Genomic DNA, 15,865 nt, shown 5'->3' with positions numbered 1-15,865 from the left:
AATTTGGCTTTTACAGCGGTGACACCCCATGTGATGAAGGCAATATCAACACAGTTTGGACATACTAATGTCTGATATTGTCTTCACTTTTCAAAGTTGAAATTTGTAAGTTCCTGAGTTGTGTATGTTAATGCTTTGAAACATGCCTGTTTTTAACAAAAAGGCTAGTTATATTAATGTTACCAAAAATAATGTTATATACACCAAAAATTTTGGTTTGTTGAAAAACCCTTTTATAAACGCACATGTGAATGTGCTTGGAGTAAAAAAAATGTATTATCATCAACAATGTGTGGCTTCTTCTTTCAATGCTCAAAAACTGTTTTTGAAGTAAAGTTGGTGACATTGAGTTATTTACTAAAGGCAAATCCACTTTGCACTACAAGTTTCAAGTACACTTGTGCAGTGCATTTGTAGTGCATAGTGGATTTGCCTTTAGTAAATAACACCCACAGTGCTTTTTAATTTGCCCCAATCACGCCATTTTCATGACTACACAAATTTCTGTCATAGTGCTGAATATTTAGAATATTTTTGACAGTAATGTACTACATACATTACCAACAAAAACATGGTGGGTGTATGTGTGTAGCAGACCCACAACATAATAAGATTATTAGTTGAAGAAGAGACTGTCACTTCCTGTCTCAAAGAATTTATTTTTCCACTGTTGAAGAAAATGGCACCAAAAAAAAAAAACAGATAACCTAGGAGACAGCTCAAAGAAAGTCAAGCAGTCAATGAAAGGAAAGATTATTCCAGTTTCCAATCAATGGCCCCCCACCTGCAAAGTACTCCATGTATCTGTTTTTGACCTTGCGGGAGTTTTGGGGGGAGGGGCAAGCCAGGACGGCTAGTTTCAAGTGCTAGCTATGTTAGAACTTTCAGGAAAGTTGGCCTCAGGCCCAACTGAGGCCACATACTGTAGTTTAGTGAGTTTTTGCGGAGAAAATTGTGCACAATGCATCAGGCAAGCACTATATGATTCAGTTTGTATTCCACCATATGGATCTGTGTCAAAAATAGGCGTAACCGGCTGCCCATTATCCCGAAAGCATTCTCCACCACTCTTCGAACTCTGGCCAGCCAGTAATTAAAAACCCTCTGGTCCGGGGTGAGGATCCTCATAGGGGAAGGCCCCATAAGATGGTCCACCAGTGCAAATGCTTCATTTGCGATGATGACGAAGGGGAGTCCTTCCAAATTGTCTTCTGGAGGTGGCAAGCCCAAGCTGCCATTCTGGAGACGTTAGTAGAACTCCATCTGGGCGATCACTCCACCACCCGACATCCGGCCATTTTTCCCCATGTCCACATAGAGGAACTCGTAAGTAGTTGACACCACCGTCAACATCACAATACTATTATACCCCTTGTATTTATAATAGTATGACCCCGAGTTGGGGGGTGGGTCTATGTGGACATGTTTCCCATCAATTGCACATTCACAATTGGGAAAGTCCCAATGGGTGGCAAAGTGGGAGGCCACAGTCTGCCATTCCTGTGGCGTTGAAGGAAACTGTGGAGTCAAACAAGAAAAAAAAAAATTGTCATTTTGCACATAAACCTTGCAAGCAACATTTTTTGCAAACATAAGTATAACGTTTATTGAAATGAGTATTTAACCACTTCCCACCCGGCCAATGATGGGAGCCGTCTACTTCTGATAGGACGTTCAGGAACGTCCTTCAGAAGGAGGGGGATCGCGCGCGCGTGTGCCCGCGCAGCGGCGCGATCCCGATGTGCTCGTGTCACCCGGACACGGTGCATCTCGGATCCGCAGGAGGGCTCTGTGATTGGCCCTCCTGATCACATGACGGCCGTGTCCAATCACGGCCGTCATGTGATGTAAACAAACAGCCGGTTGCTAGGCAATCGGCTCCTCCTCTCCTCACACAGAAGTCATCGCTGAGGAGAGGAGAGCAGATCGCTGCAGCTGGCTGGTGATCAGTGAGTATGAGCTGTTTTTACAGCTTTTTACTAACTGATCATCAGACTAGTGTAAATACACGTCACCACACAGTGTAAACACACATGTCACCACAATACACATGTCACCACACATGTCCCCAAAACACACATGTCCCCAAATAATAAAAAGACATGTCCCCAAATAAAAAACACATGTCCCCCACATATGTCCCACTAAAATCACATGTTCCAATGATTATCTGCACACATATGTACGTGATCACCTGCACACATCTGTACATGATCATTTGCGTACATATGTCCGTGATCACACAAACCAATTATTATACACTTAACGGAATTTTTTTTTACCAAAAACATGTAGCAGAATACATTTTGGCTTAAATTTATGACAAAGTTTGATTTTATTGGATTTCTTTTAAAATAGAAGATATTGTTTTTTTTTCAAATTTCCATTTTTTTTGCGCTTATATCGCAAAAAACAAAAAACGGAGTCGTGAATAAATACCACCAAAATAAAGCTCTATTTGTGCGAACAAAATGATAATAATTTAATTTGGGTACAGTGTAGCATGACCGCGCAATTGTCATTGAAAGTGCGAGAGCGATGAAAGATGAAAATTGGGCTGGGAAGGAAGGGGGCGAAAGTGCCCTGTATTGAAGTGGTTAAAGACAAAAGTATAAGGTCCACTTATCAGATTCCTCACCCCCTCTGATGGTCCATTTCAAAAGTTTAAGGGGGGGGGGGAAGATGTTTTGGACAGGTAACCTGCTCCACTTCATTGAGACCTGAATGCATAGATAATGTGTGATACTTTGGCCAGCCCCTCCTTACTTACACTATTGGCAGCCCACTGGACAGGTAATAAGTGTCATAATCTAAAAATAAAAATACACACTGAACAAATGGAAGCACATTTTTACATTCTGCTATTACCTATCAAGATAAAAATATGAGAAACAAACTTTAAACAGTACCATTTGAAAGTATTCAGGCAGGCCCTTGCACTGCATGCTTTGGTGAATTCATCCATAAATCTGACCACAAAAGAGGTAGGTATAGTGTGCCAGGGTTGCCAAAGTCAGCAACTAGAGGATTGGTATCAGCTGACTTGGCGGTTGGGGGGAGGGAGGGTTCTAAATGAGTTTGGGCCACCAAAAAAAGCCTCTGGCATTCTGCATGAATTTAAGGACGCAAATAACATTTGTACACATTTTAGGGGGTGTTTAGGGGAAAGCACTACTATGGAGCTGACAAAATACATTGCTAAGTGACTAGGCTATAGGTGTATATGGGCCCAGGAGAGCATGATGGGGAGCATAGTGAAGGCAAATATGCATGAACGACAAAAAAGTAACAAAAGCTTGCAGCATGCATGAGGACAAAAGGGCACAGCATATTACAGCATATTCCAATCATGGTAATTAGGGAACGATGAAAGAAATACAATACATTAGCAAACATTAAATACATATAATGTGATATTTAAGGAAAAATCTTACCTTGATAGTCCTTCTGCTGGACCTGAATTATGGCAGAACAGGCCTCTGTGACAATGATCCCCAGAGCCTGGGGGGAGATGCCTGTCGAGAACTTGAGGTCCTGAGGGCTTCTCCCAGTCACCAAGTACCGCAACGTGGCAACTAGCTTCTGCTCCGGATTGATGGCTTGCCTCATGCAGGTATCCTGCCTGCTGATATAAGGGGTCAGCAAAGCCAAAAGATGGTGAAAAATGGGGTCCGTCATCCTGAGATAATTCCTGAAATCATCAGGATTATTCTCCTGGATCATCATGCAGCAAAGGCATGTGTGAGAATTGGTCACGCTGGAGCAACCAATTCTTCGTCTCCTCCCCACCCTGTTCATGGGCTGGGCTTGTGTCAAAGCTGGAACCCCACAAGAACGCACTGAAAATCAAATACGGTACTATAAATTGCACACACTGACAAACAAATGCGAACTGACGACACTCACTGATAAGCAGATACGAACCCACAAGCACAAACTGAAGAGCATCAACGATCTGAAGCACAAGTCTGAAAAGCACAAATCGCCTCTAACCAAACTTCTAACACGCGTTAAACATGAGATCAGCAGAAGGAGCCCAAAGGGTGGTGCACGTGCTACTGAACTTCCCTTTTATAGTCCCGCCGTACATGGTGTAGGTCACCACGTTCTTGATAATCAGAAATTCCGATAACTTTGTGTGACCGTGTGTATGCAAGACAAGTTTGAGCCAACATCCGTCGAAAAAAAAATCCGATGGATTTTGTTGTCGGAATGTCCGATCGTGTGTACAGGGCATAACTGTGTGTGATTTTCATTCGCTCCATTCATTCCAAAACCAAATGTTAAAAGCAAACAAAATCTTTGTGAGTTTACAATCTGGAAGGAGAAATGGCCACCATTGTACAGTGCATGGCCTTGTGTGCTAGAGAGGGCACCAGTTCATAAAGATGGCATAAAGAAGTGCAGCTATTTAACTTCACCCTCGACTGTTCAGACCAGTTTTCTGCTACTGAGCAACATACAGAAAAAAAGAAACATAACTATATGAATGCATAATGTTCACAGAGTGGGGTCATACCTCCAAAGAGTTAATAAATAACAGGCAAACTTCTCTTGTGTCTTCCAGTTTTAGAAGATTTTTTTCTTCCAGCATTCTCAAATAGTCTTCGGCATATTTCATTATGTCTTTAAAGCTGAAATGTGAAAGGAGCAAATAAAAAAAAATACATATACACATATATATATATATATATATATATATATATATATATATATTTTAGATGGAGAAAACACGTTATTTGTCATTGACAGCAAAACAATCCAAACACTAGGGACTCGTTACCCAGCCACAACAAATATGATGTGTCTTCTGCTTATGTATATTTTACATGGAACCCAAAGTTTCAATAACAGTTTTTACTTGCAAGTTGCAAACCCTGTGAACAGGATAAGTGTCCGTACATTTCTTTACAAGGGAGCTAAGAAGGGTGGAGATCCTTTTCTGTGACAGCAAATGAAAGAAAATATGACTGATTTCAGGATCCCTCTTTACCTGTACTTCAGCAGCAACTTCAATATGACAGAACGTATCACTGGAGTTGTATCCACAGCATCAGCAAATGGTGAAAGGGCCTTTGTATAATTCTCAGACTCTGCATTTAAAGAAACATAATTACTATTGGGTTTATTCAGAGTTCAAAGAGCTAAGGGCAAAGTGCTATAACCTACAGCAATCAGAAAGCTTTCATATCACTGTTGTAGACCATTGCATGATAGATTCAGATTGGTTGCTATAGCTACTACATTTTAGACTGACGCGCTTTCATATAAGGCTTACAAAATTAAAACTTTTTTTTTTTCACATATTGTGGTAATTTAACAGATCTGATAAAATGTGACACTTACCAGTACCGTTAAAAAGGAAGGAGAGCAAATGTCGTATGACATTATTATCTGGTGAGGTGTTGTCCTTGAAGCACAGGTTGCATATGAAATTAACAAAAAATTCATTGCATTGTCTTCTGAAACGATTATACTTGTTCATGGAGTCACTTGAAAAGATAAGACAAATGACAAATGTAAAACATTAACACACACCTGTGCTATCAAATAATTAACCACATTTTTTTGCTATTCAATACTGTGCTACTTTAACTGACAATTGCATGGACTTGCAACACTGTACCCAAATTAAATACCCAATTTGGTAGTATTTAATCACCTCTGTTTTTTATTTTTTTTTGAAAAAAACTAAAAAAACTGAAAATTTGAGAAATGAGAAAAAAAATATTTTCTAATTTCTGTTATAAAACACATCCAATAAAATCGAATTTCTTAATAAATTTAGACCAAAATAGATTCTGCTACATGTCTTTGTTAAAAAAATAATCCAATAATGGATATATAAATTAAAGACAATGCAGCCTTTAGGAATGAACATAGAGCTTGATTTAAATTGTTTTTTGTCCAGTGATTGAAACCCCCTTTTTTCGCTGTAGAGTTTCTCTTTTTCCCATTCTTAATTTGAATTTTTATCTTATGATGTAGGGTTGTGTTTTGTTTTTTCCTTACATATATAGATAAGATTCTTGCTAAATATTTTTTGGGAATGGTACTAATATATCTTATAAAAAGTGTAATTTAATATTCAGGTTTAACCACTTCAGCTCCGGACCAATAAATACCTTAAGGACCAGAGGTCTTTTTGCAATTTCGCACTGCGCTGCTTTAACTGGTAATTGCGCGGTCATGCAATATTGCACCCAAACGAAATTTGCGTCCTTTTCTTCCCACAAATAGAGCTTTCTTTTGATGGTATTTGATTGCCTCTGCGATTTTTTTTTTTTGCGATATAAATGGAAAAAGAGCGAAAATTTTGAAAAAAAAAGATATTTTCTTCTTTTTGTTATAAGAAAAATCGAATAAACTAAATTTTAGTCATACATTGAGGGCAAAATTTATTCAGCCACATGTCTTTAGTAAAAAAAATGTCAATAAGCGTATATTTTTTGGTTTGCGCAAAAGTTATAGCGTCTACAAACTAGAGTACATTTTCTGGAATTTACACAGCTTTTAATTTATGACTGCCGATCTCATTTCTTGAGGTGCTAAAATGGCAGGGCAGTACAAATCCCCCCCAAATGACCCCATTTTGGAAAGTAGACACCCCAAGGAAATTGCTGATGGGTATGTTGAGCCCATTGAATATTTATTTTTTTTGTCCTAAGGGATTGAATAATGACAAAAAAAAAAAAAAAATTTTTTTTTACAAAAAGTTGTCACTAAATGATATATTGCTCACACATGCCATGGTTATATGTGGAATTGCACCCCAAAATATATTCCGCTACTTCTCCCGAGTATGGGGATACCACATGTGTGGGACTTTTTGGGAGTCTAGTCGCGCACGGCACCCCGAAAACCAATCACCACCTTCAGGATTTCTAAGGGTGCAAATTTTTGATTTAACTCCTCACTACCTATCACAGTTTCGAAGGCCATAAAATGCCAAAATAGCACAAAACCCCCCAAAATGACCCCATTTTGGAAAGTAGACACCCCAAGCTATTTACTGAGAGGCATGTTGAGTCCATGGAATATTTTATATTTTGCCACAAGTTGCGGGAATATTACAAACTTTTTTTTTTTTGCACCAAGTTGTCACTAAATGATATATTGCTCACACATGCTATGGGCATATGTGAAATGACACCCCAAAATACATTCTGCTGCTTCTCCTGAGTACGGGGATACCACATATGTGGGACTTTTTGGGAGTCTAGTCGCGCACGGCACCCCGAAAACCAATCACCACCTTCAGGATTTCTAAGGGTGCAAATTTTTGATTTAACTCCTCACTACCTATCACAGTTTCGAAGTCCATAAAATGCCAAAATAGCACAAAACCCCCCCAAATGACCCCATTTTGGAAAGTAGACACCCCAAGCTATTTACTGAGAGGCATGTTGAGTCCATGGAATATTTTATATTTTGCCAAAAGTTGCGGGAATATTACAAACTTTTTTTTTTTTTGCACAAAGTTGTCACTAAATGATATATTGCTCACACATGCTATGGGCAGAAGTCAAATTACACCCCAAAATAAATTCTGCTGCTTCTCCCGAGTACGGGGATACCCCATGTGGGGGACTTTTTGGGAGCCTAGCCACGTACGGGACCCCGAAAACCAAGCACTGCCTTCCGGATTTGAATATAAAATGCTACCAAAAAACCTGTTAGCGATGGCAGGGATCAGGCCTGACTCTGCGATCGCTGCAGTTATGTGTTTAGTGTTTTGTAAGTGACAGTGATCGATCGATACTGCACTTGGGTGGGCTGGGCAGAGGGGCAAAACGCAGGTGCCAGCAGGTATTTGGGCTGATCCCGCTAACAATGCGTTTTTTTGGAACCCTAAACTGCTGGGGACGCTAGTATAGATCTGATCAGATCAGATATTGATCTGTTCAGATTCTATACCACTACGGGAGATGTATGCTTTGCGTGTGGGTGTTAGCGGTACTGGCACTAACCTAGCGCTGCCTGGGGCGACGCAGACCCTGACCCTAAAACCTAATTGATATCACCCGCCGGGTGATCAGGGGGTTAAACCTTTATTGGGTAATAAATGGTGGGTGCCCTGATGCTATAAAAAACAAACTAACCAGAGTCACCCGTAACACTTATACGGTGATCAGTGGTGAAAGGGTTAACTGGGAGCAATCAGGGGGTTCAAATTTTTATTAGGTAGTATATGGGGGTCCCTGGCGCTATATAAAAACCTGACGGGGAACCTAAATAACTAACTGGCTAACCAGCGTCACCAGTGACACTTATACTGTGATCGCTGGTGAAAGGGGGTGAAAGGGTTAACTAGCAGAAATCAGGGGGTTAAAACCATTATTGGGTAGTATATCGGGGTACCTAGCGCTATAAAAACCTGGCGGTGAACCTAAAAAAATAACTAGCTACCTAGCGACTGTAGCGACACTAATGCAGCGATCAGAAAAACGATCGCTTAGTGACACTGGCAAAAGGGGGTGAAAGGGTTAACTAGCGGCAATCAAGGGGTTAAAACCATTATTGGGTAGTATATCGGGGTACCTAGCGATATAAAAACCTGGCGGTGAACCTAAAAAAATAACTAGCTACCTAGCGACACATGCAGCGATCAGAAAAATGATCGCTTAGTGACACTGGCAAAAGGGGGTGAAAGGGTTAACTCTAGGGGCAATCAGGGGGTTAAATCTTTATTGGGGGGTGATAGGGGGCTACCCTGGACCTAACACTAACTGTCCTGACAGTTTTTACTGTCACAACTGACACTGAATGCATTGATCAGTAAAGAAATGATCAATGCAATCAGTGACACTGTGACTGGGGGGGGAGGGGGGGCGGGGGGGGATCGGGGGGCGATCGGGGGGGGGTTTGTGTGCCTGTGTGTACCTACATGTCAGTGTAGTGTTGGTGCACACTTACTTTTACTTTTCTCCTCGTAGTCCGGTCAAAAAGACCGCCCCGAGGAGAATGACATCACTTCCTCCTTCCTGTGTAAACAATACACAGGGGAGGAAGCTTCTCATTGGCCAGGAGCGATCCAGAGGGGGTGGCCAAAAACCAACGGCCATCCCCTCATCACGGAGCGCTCCTGGACCGAATCGGACCGCCGTAACCAGCGGGAGGGGGTCCGATCGGACCCCCCACCCGCTGGAAGGCAATCACGTAGATGTACGTGATTGTGCCTGCCTGTGCCATTGTGCTGACGTACATTGGCAATACGGCGGTCCTCAAGAGGTTAAAAAACATTCTCTGTTTAATGAGTGGTATTAGATACTTTCACCTATAGACTGACATCTAGAGGTTAATCTTGTTTATTGCAAGAAAGTAATTCCCTCTCCGTTCTTTTAATGGGAATTCATTGACAGGATTATTATTATTTTTTCATTTTTATTTTTTATTTAAAAAAAAATATTTTTGCCATGTATAGTTTTTTCCCTGTGATCTAGGGTGAACTATGTTGAGTTTTTTATTTGTTCGTTTTTTACTTGTTAAGTATGGAAGCCAGTCATGTTTTAAACAATGGATTATCTATTAAGCCTTGAGTGGGACTGAGGCTGCGTACTAAATTAAGTGTTTCTCTATTGGTCTTTTCGATTGATCGAGACACCATAAAGAACGTTGACTCTGTGACTAGGTACGCTTCCCGATGACGTTTCAAACGAAACGTACGTCGAGGCGGTACCTAGTCACGTTCGTACACGTACAGTTCCGGACGTTTTTGGTTGTCGGCTGTTTCTTGGTGGAACGCACGCCCTACACAACGAGGAACTACGCATCCATTACGAAACGATTGTTTTAAGCGAGCAGCCCCAGTGCCAGGTCGGGCACCGGCATATGTAAGCAGCCATTTGGCCTTATGTTTTTTAATTTATTTTTATTATTAAACGGTGTCACACTATGGATTCTGTTTGCTCTCCTTTTTTTATGACCTGTCTGAATCTATGAGGAGAAGGTTTTTTTCCATAAGAGGTCCAGCATATTCCATGTGAGCAGGGAATTCACCTGCATAAGCCTATTTGACTATCTTTTTAAGTAAAGTAGTCAACAGCATCTGGTAAGAAGGCAACTTTATCTTCACAGTTGGGGTGTTTTTTCTGTGTCCAAAAAAAGTTTGGTGAAGGGACGTGTCACAACTTTGTAGAAGATTTCAGCCGCTTTCTGGCATATGGATTTAGACGGAGTTTTTCATTGAATGAATCACTGTCTTGGACTGTGGATATTTTTGTTTTTCTAGTATCTAAGTGGGACTTTATTTTTTTATTTTATTTTTTATTTTTTATTTTTATTATTTATTTTTTATTATATTATGATTCATTTCATTGCAAATATTTGTTTTTCAATTCATGGTGATAGTGACAGTGTGTAATGCTACTTAGATGCAACTTTGATAAGGTCTGTGTATTTTAAGGGGCCAAAGTCACACTGGAATCCCACGAAAGTAGTATAGGAACCTTTTCCAAAGTTGCACCATGCTGAGTCACATTGATGTGAACGGGCACCATTTAAAACAATGTGATTTCCCCTGTGATGCGATTCTGTGCAACTCGAGAAACATCTGAAATTGCACTGGTGTGAACCAGGCCTCAAGGCATTTTTTTTTTACTTTTCATAGATATTTTATCACTTACCTTGGTGAATGAAGTGAATCAAAGTCAACATATAAAGTGGAGTGGTAAATCTCTAGTGCTTACCTAGTGTTAATGACTAAAGTGAAGCTAATAAATAATATAAATAAATAAGATCACAGCTCAATCTAAAGTGTACAAGTGCACTGAAAATGAATAGGTAAATAGTGATGAGCGCAACCTCAAAATGAATGTGATAATCACTGACAATACCAGTAAATGATGATAAATAAAGTGATGAATAATTCCCGTGATAATGGATGATCAAAATAAATAAATGTGAAAAAAGCTCAAAGTATTGAAATTAAACGTGATCAATCAAAAAAAGGAAACAATATTGTGTATAGTTCAAACAAAATAATCCTAGATGTACAATAAAACTTGCAGTTCATATGTCAAACAAAAAGCTTCTTGTAAAGTGCTTTGTGTAAAGTGCAATGAACGAATAATGGGTAGTGAAAGTAGAGAGGAGACATTCCTGGAAGTGGCAGCAGAGGAGGTTCCTCTGATGCAGTGACCGGAAGTGACGCGGAAACCGTCTATATTCATTTTTTACCCGTTTGTTGTATGTACGCATTCATTTGGCTTTTTTATTAAATTTCACATTTTACAATTTTACACAATGAGAGGCCTTTCCCTTTCTCCTTATTATATGTGCCACCAATATTTTGACTGATTATCATTGCCATTGCTGCTTACCCTGCGGACCATCATTCGAGCCACCTATCGGATGGAAGGCTGACCGGACGGTCGTATCTGGATATCTGAACGCCCGGGAGTTCGTTTTATGCTTTTTTCAGCTGCCGATGAGGTAAGCCCTCCGTGAGCTCATTATTTAAGGAGGATTTCATGAGAAGCAATTTGCAAGAAGCACTTTACAAGAAGTTTTTTATTTGACATATGAACTGCAAGTTTTATTGTACATCTAGGATTCTTTTGTTTGAACTATACACAATATTGTTTCCTTTTTTTGATTGATCACGTTTAATTTCAATACTGAAATGGTCTAAAGAGTGGTGTTCCCCAGGGTTCTGTTTTGGGGACAATAAAGTTCAATTTGTTCATGTATGATATTGAGGTTGAAATCAAATGCTCAATTTCCGTGTTTGCTGATAATACCATAATATGCTGGGAAATAACTTTGGCACAGGATGTAGCATGACTAAAGGAAGACCTTAAAAAATAAAGGGTTGGGCAGCTATCTGGCAAAGGAGGTTTTATATTGAGAGATGGAAAGTTATGTATTTTGGTGTCAAAAAACACATGTGGATTACACATTAGGAGGGGCTTCCCTGGGAGAATCAGTGAATGAAAAGGATTTGGGGTGCTCTTGCTGTAGATCCCAGACTTATAAATAGACCCTTAGCTATGAAGATCCTTTACAGTTACGTAATCCTTCTTTTAGTCAGTCCTACTCTGCTCTGCCACTGCAATTGCTAGTGTGGACACAATGCCAACCTGGGCAAACATACACAAAATGGGGGAGAGCTACAAGTTATAGGTCTGGCCACTGACCTGCAATACAACAGAAACAACATATACCTGTGCTCAGATCACAATAGCTTGTACATGCATATAATCTACCGGGTGCTAAAGGGGTGGCATTTGCAGTGGTAGAGCCGAGTAGGACTGGCTAAAGAGGAATTACTTTGATGCAGTTGGCCAGCTTAATCGCTTAAAGACTGGCCGCCGTCAAAAGGCGGCACAATGGCTCTCCTGTGCGAATCGCCGTAGGTGTACAGCGGTTCACGCATGCTCAGTTGCAGGCAGGCGTGCGCTGGCTCCCACTGCATGCTGCGGGAGCGTTCCCATGGGTATGGAGGACTCGATGTCCTCTGGCAGCCCGTGATTGCCTTGTACACAGGCAGAACAGGGAGATACACATGTAAACAAGGCATTTCCTTGTTCTGACAGATGACATGACAGGGATCTACTGCTCTCAGTGATCGGGAGCTGTTATCTCTGTCATGTCCCAGTAAACCCATCCCCCTTACAGTTAGATCACTGCCATTACTAGTAAAAAAAGTAATAAAAATGGCATAAAAATGCCATAAATTTATTCCCTATTTTGTAGACGCTATCATTTTTGTGCAAACCAATCAATATATGCTTATTGCGATTTTTTTTTTTTTTTACCAAAAATATGTAGAAGAATACACATCGGCCTAAACTGATGAAGAAATGTGTTTTATAAAAATAAATGTGGGATATTTATTATAGCAAAAAGTAAAAAAAAAAAAAAAAAACATATTTTTTTCAAAATTTACTCTTTTTTTTGTTTATATCGCAAAAATAAATAAAAACCGTAGAGGTGATCAAATACCACCAAAAGAAAGCTCTGTTTGTAGGGAAAAAAAAGGACATCAATTTTATTTGGGTACAGTCAGTGTACCCAATTGCCAGTTAAAGCGACTCAGTGCGGAATCGCAAAAAATGCTCTGGTCAGTAAAAAGTACTTAAGGACCAAGCCTCTTTCTGAGATTTGGTGTTTACAAGTTAAAAACAGTTTTTTTTTGCTAGAAAATTACTTAGAATCCCCAAACATTATATATATATTTTTTCTAACACCCTAGAGAATAAAATGTCGGTCTTACAAGCGCACTTTTTTTGGAAAAAATACACTATTTTTAATAAAAAAAATAAGAAAACAGTAAAGTTGAATTTTTTTTTATATTGAAAGATAATGTTATACCGAGTAAATTCATACCCAACATGTCCCTTGTAATAGAAAAAAAGCATGACAGGACCTCTTAAATATGAGATCTGGGGTCAAAAAGACCTCAGATCTCATATTTACACTAAAATGCAATAAAAAAAATAAAATAAAAATGAAATGTCATTAAAAAAAAAAAAGTCTCTTTAAAGCGGTAGTAAACCCGCTGAATTATTTTTTTTTCATACCTGCAAGGGAAAAGGCATATTTAAGGAGGATTTCATGAGAAGCAATTTGCAAGAAGCACTTTACAAGAAGTTTTTTATTTGACATATGAACTGCAAGTTTTATTGTACATCTAGGATTCTTTTGTTTGAACTATACACAATATTGTTTCCTTTTTTTGATTGATCACGTTTAATTTCAATACTGAAATGGTCTAAAGAGTGGTGTTCCCCAGGGTTCTGTTTTGGGGACAATAAAGTTCAATTTGTTCATGTATGATATTGAAGTTGAAATCAAATGCTCAATTTCCGTGTTTGCTGATAATACCATAATATGCTGGGAAATAACTTTGGCACAGGATGTAGCATGACTAAAGGAAGACCTTAAAAAATAAAGGGTTGGGCAGCTATCTGGCAAAGGAGGTTTTATATTGAGAGATGGAAAGTTATATATTTTGGTGTCAAAAAACACATGTGGATTACACATTAGGAGGGGCTTCCCTGGGAGAATCAGTGAATGAAAAGGATCTGGGGTGCTCTTGCTGTAGATCCCAGACTTATAAATAGACCCTTAGCTATGAAGATCCTTTACAGTTACGTAATCCCTCTTTTAGTCAATGGGGGAGAGCTACAAGTTATAGGTCTGGCCACTGACCTGCAATACAACAGAAACAACATATACCTGTGCTCAGATCACAATAGCTTGTACATGCATATAATCTACCGGGTGCTAAAGGGGTGGCATTTGCAGTGGTAGAGCCGAGTAGGACTGGCTAAAGAGGAATTACTTTGATGCAGTTGGCCAGCTTAATCGCTTAAAGACTGGCCGCCGTCAAAAGGCGGCACAATGGCTCTCCTGTGCGAATCGCCGTAGGTGTACAGCGGCTCACGCATGCTCAGTTGCAGGCAGGCGTGCGCTGGCTCCCACTGCACGCTGCGGGAGCGTTCCCATGGGTATGGAGGACTCGATGTCCTCTGGCAGCCCGTGATTGCCTTGTACACAGGCAGAACAGGGAGATACACATGTAAACAAGGCATTTCCTTGTTCTGACAAATGACATGACAGGGATCTACTGCTCTCAGTGATCGGGAGCTGTTATCTCTGTCATGTCCCAGTAAACCCATCCCCCTTACAGTTAGATCACTGCCATTACTAGTAAAAAAAGTAATAAAAATGGCATAAAAATGCCATAAATTTATTCCCTATTTTGTAGACGCTATCATTTTTGTGCAAACCAATCAATATATGCTTATTGCGATTTTTTATTTTTTTTTTACCAAAAATATGTAGAAGAATACACATCGGCCTAAACTGATGAAGAAATGTGTTTTATAAAAATAAATGTGGGATATTTATTATAGCAAAAAGTAAAAAAAAAAAAAGTCTCTTTAAAGCGGTAGTAAACCCGCTGAATTATTTTTTTTTCATACCTGCAAGGGAAAAGGCATAATGAGCTAGTATGCAAATACTTACTTTAGAGCGAGGCCCCGACATCTCGCCCCATACACACGTCTTCCAGATATCTCGGCTCCGGCGCTGTGAGTGGCTGGAGTGGCAATATCGTAACTCCCGGGCTTGCGCGTGGGAGATTTCTTTCTGGCAGGGTCCAGCGTCTGCCGGGCTTCCAGCCGAGAAACCCCTGTGCGCATGCACCGCTGCAATCAGCAGCTCATTGCCAGGGGGATATTTTTTTTACCTACAGGTAAGCCTTATTATAGAGTATACAACCGCTTTAAGAGCATTGGGCGGAAGTGACGTTTTGACTTTGCTTCCGCCCTGCAATGATATGGAGACAGGTGGGGGCCATCTTTCCCTCACTCGTTTCCATGCCAAGCAGGAAGAAGGACTCAATAGTTCTTGCCACGAATCTGCCGCAGAGACCACTTTTATCAGAAAGCGGACCGCTCGCTGAAGAAGAGGATACTGGGGTTATGATAGCTAGCGGCTGCCATAACAACAGTATTTATCTTCAAGGTAGCGATGTAAAACGATGGTGGGTGGTCCAGAAGTGGTTGAGGGGGTAAAACCTTCCGGGGCTGAAGTGGTTAAACAGTATATTGCAATATGTGTGAACTAAATATTCCTATTTTTTATTGCAAAGTTTGCTAAAAAAGGGTATGGCAGTGTGCAGAGTGTTGGCAGTATTTTTAGTGTTGACATGTGGTCACACCCCTAGAGCATGTTAGATTATATGCATGTACAAGCTTTTGGGATCTGAGCACAGGGACATATTCTTTCTGTTGTACTGCAGGTCAGAGGGCAGACCTATACCTTGTAGCTCTCCCCCATGTTGTGTCTTTTTGCCCCAGGTTGGCATTGTGTCCACATTAGCATTGGCAGTGGCAAAGTAGAGTAGGACTGGCTA

At 40.2% G+C, this 15,865-nt stretch overlaps 1 protein-coding gene across 6 annotated transcripts in view; it reads right to left on the bottom strand.

The window, feature by feature from the left end:
• The window catches only part of LOC143964536 (E3 ubiquitin-protein ligase RNF213-like), a 955,032-nt gene that overhangs the window by 194,488 nt on the left and 744,679 nt on the right, over positions 1-15,865 (bottom strand). For 5 of the 6 annotated variants that reach the window (XM_077474321.1, XM_077474324.1, XM_077474323.1 and 2 more), the window contains exons 45-47: positions 5,347-5,492; positions 4,994-5,093; positions 4,520-4,634 (exon numbers count right to left, since the gene is read on the bottom strand). In XM_077474321.1, the coding sequence (XP_077330447.1) occupies positions 4,520-4,634; positions 4,994-5,093; positions 5,347-5,492 (361 nt within the window). Of the gene's footprint in view, positions 1-687; positions 1,519-4,519; positions 4,635-4,993; positions 5,094-5,346; positions 5,493-15,865 lie in introns of those variants that run through there. The other variant, XM_077474326.1, reaches the window with a different exon arrangement.

This window comes from Lithobates pipiens, unplaced genomic scaffold (assembly GCF_037356315.1).
Source record: "Lithobates pipiens isolate NorthernLeopardFrog02 unplaced genomic scaffold, aLitPip1_a1.2 Scaffold_8, whole genome shotgun sequence".
In the NCBI taxonomy this organism is placed as follows: Eukaryota; Metazoa; Chordata; class Amphibia; order Anura; family Ranidae; genus Lithobates; species Lithobates pipiens.
Note: the sequence above shows the minus strand (reverse complement) of the source record. Positions and strands in the feature narration are given on the sequence as shown.